The sequence below is a fragment of the Zeus faber genome (genome assembly GCF_960531495.2).
Source record: "Zeus faber genome assembly, chromosome: 15".
In the NCBI taxonomy this organism is placed as follows: domain Eukaryota; kingdom Metazoa; phylum Chordata; class Actinopteri; order Zeiformes; family Zeidae; genus Zeus; species Zeus faber.
Window position 1 is genome coordinate 14,135,513 of NC_137194.1, and position 10,259 is coordinate 14,145,771.

The 10,259-nt window shown below is 46.4% G+C and overlaps 1 protein-coding gene across 1 annotated transcript; it reads right to left on the bottom strand.

The window, feature by feature from the left end:
- Nucleotides 1–346: 346 nt before the first annotated feature.
- Nucleotides 347–10,036, bottom strand: wnt5a (wingless-type MMTV integration site family, member 5a; the record flags this gene model as incomplete). The annotated part of the gene is made up of 5 exons (XM_080015975.1): nt 9,528–10,036; nt 6,019–6,167; nt 4,009–4,256; nt 1,325–1,617; nt 347–805 (listed from the first exon to the last, which is right to left on the bottom strand). The coding sequence occupies exons 2-5, from the start codon at nt 6,153–6,155 to the stop codon at nt 347–349; spliced, it is 1,137 nt and encodes a 378-aa protein (XP_079872101.1). The 5' UTR covers nt 6,156–6,167; nt 9,528–10,036.
- Between the last annotated feature and the right edge of the window lie 223 nt (nt 10,037–10,259).

Below are 10,259 nucleotides of genomic sequence, written 5' to 3' on the forward strand. Positions count from 1 at the left end.
AAAAACCAACAACTGTGACTGGGAGTTAAAAAAAAAAAAAAAATTATAAATCTGAAAATAAATATTTCAATACTCTCAGTTTCAGAAAAAAACATACATTTGCTTGTTTTGAAAACTAACAAGGAGCAAAGAGTCAGTCTTGTTGCAATGGTATAATTGTTTAACTCTATAAATATAATTTATATAGTTTTTTTTTTTTCTCTGTTCCAACTCATTTGTTCTTCTGCTCACCGACGCACACAGATCCTGCGTGCCCATCGTACGCCAACACGCACACAGACAAACAATCCTCTTTTATTTTTCTTCCTCCTCCTCCTCCTCCTCCACCTCCTCTTCCTCCTTTGCCTCACTTGCAAACGAACTGGTCCACAGTCTTGGTGCAGCGCTTGCACTTGACGTAGCAGCACCAGTGGAACTTGCAGTGGCAGCGCTCCACGATCTGGGCCTTGTACTGGTCGTAGCCGCGGCCGCAGCACATCAGCTCGCAGCCGTCCATGCCCTCCGAGGTCTTGTTGCAGAGGCGGCCCACCGTGCCCAGCGAGCCCGTGCTCTGGTTCTTCAGGCAGTAGTCCGGGCTGGACTCGATGTACACCAGGTCGTGGCTGGTGGGCGGGTTGAACTTGCTGTGCATCTGCACCAGCTTGCCGCGGGAGTTGAGCTTCATGGCGGCGCCGCTGTCGTACTTCTCCTTCAGCGCGTCGCCCACCTTGCGGAAGTCGGCCAGCTGCAGCCAGCAGGTCTTCAGGCTGCACGAGCCCGAGACGCCGTGGCACTTGCAGGACACGTGGGCGAGGTCCGACACCGTCTGACGTGGAAGAGAGTCGATAAAAGGGAGGTGAATATTTGCTGAAAGATTTGTTAAAATGCAAAGAATTTTCTCATGTGTCCGGGTGTGATGTACATTTTCTAAACGTCTTTCACTATTTCGGAGACATCCTCACTGTATATATAAATATATATCATGGAGGACCACATCACGGTGGAGGGAACAAAACGCCTTCTGACTTCAAAGAGAAGTAGCCTGGCAACAGCAAGTTCGCAGAATGTTTTCTTTGAGGTGGTTTCAAGGATTTTGGAATGGACTACAAAACCCTCCGGAGCCGCATCCCGGGATTTCATCTCCCTGCAGATCAAAGCTAAGCTGTTACACAGATGATCAACGGATAGAAACACTTCTGATTGAGCTGGATTCTCGCATGTCGTCGATCCTACTGCCCAGCCCCGATGTCAAACCACTGGCTAATTCCCCTCGCCTCCTCTGCTTTCCATCTACACAAATCCAATCTAGGGGGGGTCGGGGGGTCAATGGCCATCGTTTGCTTACCCTCCTTCCGGCTTCGTTGTTGTGGAGGTTCATCATCAACCGGGCGCTCTCGTACGTGCCCTTGGAGTAGGTCTTCTCCCGCTCTCGGGCGTCCACGAACTCCTTGGAGAACCTGTAGCCGTAGTTGAGGTTGTCCCCGCAGCCGCCCCACAGCCAGTCCCGGGGCAGGTCCTTGGGGCGCGCCGCCCGGCTGCACCCGCAGCTCGACAGCTCGCCCTCCCTGCAGGCGCGGCTCACCGCGTTCACCACGCCCGCCGCGCTGATGGCGTAGGTGAACGCCGTTTCTCGACTACCTGGAAGACGCGCGTGCGCAGGGGGAAGAAGCGTCATATGGACTTGGTCGATTTTATCAATGCTGTGATTGTGACTTCTCAATTCAGCGGAGCAAAATGATTTGTGATGTTTCAGGCTGCAATAATGAGATGCCCGGAGGCGATCGACTGCACTGAGAATGACAGAGAAGCGACTTCAATCCTCTTCATCATCACAAAGCTAAATGATGAAATCAGGTTAGCTGCTATTGGGAAATCAGCCAGAGAGAAGACAGCGCCATCTAGTGACAGAGACCTCTCCAGCAGACATTCCTCCCAAAACCACAAATGCCCGATAAATTAAAAGTGATTTCTCTGAATCTGTTATTGCTAGACTCCATGGATTATTAATCCTCATTGTTTTTTCCCCCCAGTAACAAATGTATGTGGGTTTTGAGAGGTGGGGAGATGAAAAGATAAGCAACTGGTAAGAAAGAGGAGAGGGCCCTCCAAAAAGAAAGGGCTGAAGAGGGGGCCCGCTTTAAAATAAAAAAAAAACAAAAAACCTATACCTGCTGGGCTGAACCCATAGAGAGCACAGTGTAATGACTAAAGCAGATCTGAGGGATACGCAGCCGGGAGAAGAGTGGGCTGGAAAGATAAGTCAAGAGAAATACATTAAGAAGAATAAGAAACGAGAGGCAGATTGGGAGAGACGCAAAAAAAAAAAAAAAAAGTCCAAAACGAGGCCGATATGAAAAAGGAGAATGATTCCAAGGGGAATGGGCAGATAAAGAGACCTGTCAGAGGTGGTGTCTGAATACTGTCCAGATGGCAGGTGCTGGCGGCGGCCAGGTTGACCAGAGGGGGAAAAAGGTTATTAGTCTTGTACAACAAAAAAAATAAAAAAATAATAAAAACAGCCAGAGGAGATTGTCCTAATAGTGGACCTGTGGACGGACGAGCTGTCGTCTCCCACGCTGCACTGCACTACCCCCCCCCACAGCCTGGAGCACTGGCCCCGGCCCCGCTCCCATCGTGCGGGGGGCTCCTCACTTCTCTGCTCCACCCCTGGACTAGCCAAGGAGCCAGGAGGGGGAGTGGGGGCTGACTCCCTTCTCCCGGGAAACAGCTCTAAATCACCAGCAGTGGACTCGGTCAATAGGCAGAGAGAGACAGACCTACAGATAGAAAGATGGACGGACGGTGGGGAGGTGGGGAAGACATGTTTTCCCGGCCCCCGAGTGATGTCAGCGACAGAGAGAGAGAGAGAGAGAGAGAGAGAGAGAGAGAGAGGGAAAGAAGTTAGGGATAGCGGCTCCTGGTGGGGATTCTAGGAGGACCGATCCGGAAAAGCGCAAACCGTCCGCACGGCAGGGAAAGGGAGACGGAGCTGGAGGCCGCCTCGGTGCAAAACCACTCAGCAAGGACAACCAGACATTCACAGCTTACGCAACGAGTAGGCCAAGACTCTGAAGGGAAAAAATAAAAAAATAAAAAAATCTGACACTTCATCTGATCTGGTTTAAAAAAAAAAAAAAAAAAAAAAAAAAGAGGAAAGGATTCAAGTATTGCTGAACATCTGATAGAGCTGCTGCTGCTGCTGCTGCTCAGTTGGGATCATGAAACTGACAGGGCATACTTATAACTGATAAATACCAACACTAAACCACCTTTCCCTTTACTTTCCACCATTCCACGCGGTGAAGGCAATCACCCAAAGACAACAAAGGATGCGAGATGAAAGCGTTCAAAGCTGAAGTTTGATTTCAAAGAAGGGATTGCAGCGCATTGACTCGGTCCAAATAAGATATGAATGTACTGTGTGTACATGGCTATGTGCAGATGAAGATGATGTATCGCTGTATACAGTCCCTACAGCGCCCATAAGATACATTGCAGCTACAGCTTGTGTGCGTGTGTGTGTGTTTGCATCTATCTTTGTACGTATGTGGGGGTCAGATTGTCACCCATTCATCATAGGAAAAGCAACACATGCCCCCCCCCCCCAAAAAAAACAAAACAAAAAAACAAAAAAAAAAAACAGCCACCCCGACCAGCCAGCTAGCCAGCCAGCCAGCCAGCCAGCCAGCCAGCCAGCCAGCCAGCCAGCCAGCCCACCCCGTTCTTCCACATCGGGGGCTGGACTGGAAGGCCAAAGCCACATGTGATTTATCCAGCAACCTCACCCACCAACTATTCCCCTCACACAGCTGCTCAGAATCAGCAGCCCCGTACTGTACACTCACGCCCGAAAAAAGTAAGTAGTAAAGTAAAAGAAAAAGAAACAAAGGGGGGAGAGCGAGATAGACCGAGAAAACAGAGGGAGACATTGTGTGCGAGTATGCACCGATGCATGTGCCCGTGTGCCGCGGGCCTGTACAAAACAGAAGGAAAGCCCGATGGAGCCGCTGCCCGCGGCGGGGACCTTACCGATCTGCATGACCCGTCCAAACACGGACGAGTTGTCCACGGTGCTGCAGTTCCAGCGCCGGTGCCTGAACTGGTACTGACACTCCCGGATGCCCGTCTTGGCGCCCTCGCCGATGTACTGCATGTGGTCCTGGTAGAGCTGGCACAGCTTCTTCTGGCCCGGCGACAGCCCCACCAGCTGGCTGCATAGAGGCTGGGCGCCGATGATGTAGGCCTCCGGGATCAGCAGCGGGTTCATGGCCAGGGACCTGGACGCGGAGACGGGGACCCAGCAGGGACACATGAGTGAAAGAAAGAAAGAAAGAAAGAAAGAAAGGCAGAAAAAAAAAAAAAAAAAGGAATGAGAGGAGCAGAGGAATGGCACTCAAGACAGGGACAAGGGACAAAAACATATTGAATTTGGTTCCTGTAAATAAATAGATCGGCGGATAGATGGATGGAAGCACAGACAGGCATAGAAATAGAGAAACAGACAGACAGACAGACAGAGAGACAGCGAAGGAGAGAGAGAGAGAGAGAGACAACAGTGCGAGCATCTGGTTGTGAGCCGCAGGACAATTAGAGCGGCCGATCTCCGAGCCCCAAGAGAGACAATTAGCCTCCAGTGTAACCTGATCAACTGGGGAAACTGAGCAACTGGGGAGCACAGAGCGAGAACACACACACACACACACACACACACACACACACACACACACACACACACACACACACACACACACACACACACACACACACACACACACACACACACACACGATTTAATGTCCACAAAATACTTAAAAAATAATAATAATAACACGCACTTTGTCTCCGTAGAAAAAACAACATTAAATCACCCATTACTTGTCATAAAAAAATAGTTTTGGGTTGACTTGAATGTCATATTTGTTCCTTTTGACTGATCACTTGGAAATTGCTCAGTGCCATATGGCATCTGACAGAAAAGATGCAGCATTTTGTTTTGAATGTGTGTGGAATATTCATTTTGGGGATTGGCTCCAAACGTCTAGTGATCGGGATGACATTATTATTGACAAACTTGGGTAGGGGCCCCACACACACACACACACACACACACACACACACACACACACACACACACACACACACACACACACACACACACACACACACACACACACACACACACACACAATTGACTGTCAACACTAAAGTGTAATAGATGTGAGTTGGTCTTTGCTGGAAACGGGTAAACAGAATTCTCCCTATCAGACCCACTCTATGTTTAAAAGTGGTTCAGACAAATTTAGACTTTTCTCCTAATAGCAACAGGACGTGTGCTTAAAGTTAGACACACAGCAAATCAAGTCAATGCGTGCGCACACACACACACACACACACACACACACACACACACACACACACACACACACACACACACACACACACACACACACACACACACACACACACACACACACACACACACTTTCCCTTCCTCCCTCCTACGGTGTACGTGCTCGCACATATTTGGACACATTCTCCAGAAAGCCACAGCATTCTATGTTTTCTATAATATTCATAATTTTGGTTTGGCAATGTGCAGGAGAAAGAAAATAAGGGAGGAAAAGGTCTTCCTAAACAGCTAATGTGCTACAGTCAGCATGTCTTATTACTTCATATGCGGTACGACTGAAGCCGAGGGAGACTGGCTTCGCAAACACGTATGTACGCACACACACACACGCACACAAGTACGTACGCACACACACACACACACAAACCATAAAAGTTCCGTTAGAAATATAGTTTTTATGACATCACCTTTTTCATGAACTACACTACGTTTGCTGTAGTTTTTAAAGCATTAAGTTATTGTGCATTTAAGGAAGATTATAAAGCACAGGCACTACAAGTCTTCAACGAAAAGAAAAAGTCTGAAGAAGTAGGTATTTACGATTAATGTAAGTGAGTATAAGTATTAAAACACACATGCAGAAAATGACAAAATGTCAAATAAAAAATAAAAAAGAAATCCGGGCCTACCACCATGAGTTGGCCTCCACCACCACCTGCATGAGCAGGGTGAGGAGTGTGAGTGCAAAGACGCAGTGTCTGGAGTCCAGCACGCCGCCCGAGGGCCACCACGAGGCCCGGCACACACCGGCCAGCCCCAGGTTCATAATGCCGCCCGTCTGAGGAGGGAACACACGATTTATGTCGCAGACTCTTTCACGGGCGGGGATATTATGGGAAGGTATATGCGAAAGTGCACGACACAGAGATGAAAATGAGTTAGAAATGGTATGGATGTGTAACATTGAAACAGGTGGAAGTCATTGCAAGCCAAAGTGTCTAAATATTCCTGTTTATATAGATACAAACACACACTTGTGTATACATATGGCTGCGTGTGTGCGTTTAAATGGGAGCCCAGGGGCAATAAGTGCAGAGTAGTCATTTGGCAGCGTAAGCAAATGTGAATCACATAAAACTGATAGGCAGCCAAACCAGAGGTATACACATTTAGAAAAGAGTTAAATAGAGGAGGTGCAATGGAGGGGGAGAGCAAAAATAAATAAATAAATAAATAAATAAATAGATAAATACAAAAATTAAGCAAACACACCCATAATATAAAAATATAATTCTGGGAAAAACAAAACGGCGTGTATTATTTTATCTGTTCTATTTTCTTTGGGATTTTACAAGTGTACTGATGAATTCTACATTGGAAAAAAAAAAAAAAAAAAAATATATATATATATATATATATATATATATATATATATATATATATATGTATATTAAACGGGACAGCTTGAAGGACCTTTGTTCATCTGCCGTTTTTCATTATGGGCTTCATAAAATAGCTGATACACACAAAAATATACACACATTATTTATTTATATATCCACACACACACACACACACACACACACACACACACACACACACAGTTTAATTCAATTTTTTTTTTTGTAATCATTACACGGGAAACGAAAAGCTATTTTGGCGTAGACATTTTGTAAAAAGTCCAACCACTGTGCCGAAATAACGCTGAACGCGTCCGGTCCGTCCGGCGCGCCTATCTTTTTCGGTGGCTTTTGCGCCAGATGACCGTTCATGTCGTCACGTCTGTCTGCGTCCCATTCGCAGTTTCGCCTCATTGTGCGTGGACGCAAAGAGGGTCCTGGGAGGAAGCCACGACCTTCTGGCGCAATAACTCGCGGGAAGGGATTTAGAAACAACAAAAAAACAAAAAACAAAAAAAAAACAACCCACGTCTCCGAATGAATGAACGAACGAACGAACGAACGTACGAACGTACGAACGAACGTACGTGCAGGGATGTGAACATGTGATAATTGGGTTGTTTTTTTTTTTGTTTTGTTTTTGTTTTGTTTTTTCCTCTAATTGCCGGACACGGTGCGTGGAGCCGCGCGTCGGGGCGGGTCCGACGCGTCACGCAGCGGCTCCGCTCCACGCTCGTCACGCACGAGGCCGCGTCCCACGCCGCGCAGGCCCCGAGTGGACGCGCGCGCGGAAAATAAAGAGGCTCAAGAAGGCAGGGCTCGCACACACACACACACACACACACGCACGCACACACACACACGCACACACACACACACCTCTATTCTTCCGGCGCGCACGTAAACACCGCGGGACAACGCGGAGGGCGGACTGCGCATGTGCCGGCTAGCGTGCGTTCCCGACCCTTAATTGACCGAGCGGTTACGCGACGTGTGACGCTGAATAGAATTGCGTGATGGGCTCCGAACCAGTCGGATGAAGTCGATTGAAAAAAAACCCACAATATACAATTCATCGTCGCACCGGGAAAGGCCCCGAACCGACTCAAAAAAAATAAAGTAAAAATAAAAATAAAAAAATCGATATCGATATAATTGATCGATCATTACAGATACGACATATTCACGTTAAGATGATTCACATTAATCCATTCATTCAGTATTTATTCATATCGTTTAAAAGAAAAAATAAAATCGGTTGATCCGTTCATCGTCTTGAATTTCGCGTTAGACCACAAATATATATTTATATATATATATATATATATATATAAAAAAATAGCATTTATCGTCTGTCATCCTCGAGGTGTTATTTAAGCTGTGGGCCACCCTGCAGCAGAGCGGCCCACGTCAAGATGAAAAGCTTTGACCTGCAGCTCCCCAGGAGAAGGTTGGAAAAAAAAAAAGGGAGTTTTGTACGCGGGTCATTTTGGAAGGTTGAATTAATGTCCACTGCTCAGGCTGACATTGGGAGGAAAGGGCCCCGTGACCCCTGGGAACGACGTGACCCTCAATTAATAACCTTCTTCTTCTTCTTCTTCTTCTTCTTCTTATTATTATTATTATTATTATTATTATTATTATTCTAGTGACGTTTTTTTTCTGACGTTAAAAGTGTAGGAAATTTGGAGCGACGAAAGGTGTATCCCGCTGCACATGTAAATGATGAGGGCATATTGGTAGTTGGGTTCCAATTGAACATTTCATTATAAAAGGGCCGATGAAGAGTCAAGACATAATACAACTTCACGAATTCAAAAGGTTAAATGCAATAATTGAATAGATACAACCGAAATAAAAAAAAATAACCAAAATAACAAAATAGTCAATTGAGTCCGAATACTGCTGTATTTAAAAGTAGCGATATATTGTATTTCTAAATTATTTTACAGTTGAGGAATTGTACATTTTTTTGCCGAGCGGTTAAATAATTTGGCATGGTTATAACTTTATTTAGGACGATTTTAGAGGCTTTAGACACGGAATCACACACACACACGCACACACACACACCTACCTTTACATACCCTTTATTATATATATACATATATACACATACATTTTGAATTGTTTATGCTTAATATTCCAAGAGCAGACCCCACTGTTTACAGGCTCCAGCTCCCTCTGCGAAGCTGTTCGTTTGTTTACGAACGAAAATCCCATGAAAACTGCGAATCGGCCTCGGGTGAAATAACGTGCGGTCAAGTAGGTTGGAATTCAATTGAATTACACCGACAACTTGAAATGCCACTTCCCTGAACGCATGCAACGCCGGCTTAATTTTTTATATTTTTGGCACGGGGGAAACTCGGCATTAATCACAGAGAAGCGTAGGAAGGTTATAATAAAGTGCGCGCTCGGATGAATGGCTATTTCTCTCCCCGTTTTGAACAAAACACAGCGGCCGCTTCGACGCCCGGCAGAGGGAGCCAGGGAGCAAGGCTCTGACGGAGGGGCACCAGTAATCACTGTCTCGCCAATTAAAAACAACGTTTGATTAGTTGGGAGGAAGTGCGGCCAATGGTTCCCCCGCTTTCAACAATTTCAGCAAATAAACAAACCTATTTTCAAGACGAAGTGTGCAGGGAAGGGGTGCGAGGTGACCCATGGGAATTGCCATTTTGGGACTTATTTGGCATTAGTTACAGGACGGCTCTATTTCAACAAATGAAATAAAATAAAAAAAACTCTATAAAAGAAGTACATGTATATATAAAATAAATGGTGCCTATACTTACCAAGAGCACGGTCCTAGAATTTATAATCCTTCCCCCCTTGACGATATCAAGCCAGTATTAATCCACAGCAGTTCAGGTTTTCTTGCGGTGGTCGGTGACACGGTTGGACCGATGCTGACAGTCCCCCGGTTCTCGGTGGAGGTTCACTGCCTGGAGATCGGTCGCCGGCGGATGCGCTCCGTGCGTGGACCGACGGACCGGAATAATGGGGATAATTCTAACAGAGCAAGCGACGCGCGGCCGATCGTGGGGCGACGGTGACAAACAACTACACGCGACTCAAACGCTGCCGGCGGCGGATTTACTAGACACTAAAACCCCGATCCCGTTCCCTTCGATTCGCCGATTAATCAGCGATTATCTGCCCATTCAAGATTAGACCAATGGCCTGGATTACAGAGGAAAAAAAAAAACAACCCCAAAAAACGACAACAACAAAAAAAAAAAAAAGAGCGTCTCGATGAGGAGGTTAATTCCAGCCGATCAGACGGATCTACCTGCGGAAACATCCACACGGGAGCCCTCGCCACAAACGGGTCGACAACCCACTCTCCATGCTGAAGAAAAAAAAAACCAAAACAAAACGCCCCAAAAAACAAAAAAAAAAAAACTGACAATCCCTCCAGTCTGGTTACAACTCTTCACGTTCCGCTGGGGGTTTTTTTGGGTTTTTTTTTTTTTTTTTTTTGGTTTTTCACGGACCGTCGAGTTTTGCGCTCCCCTCCCTCCCCC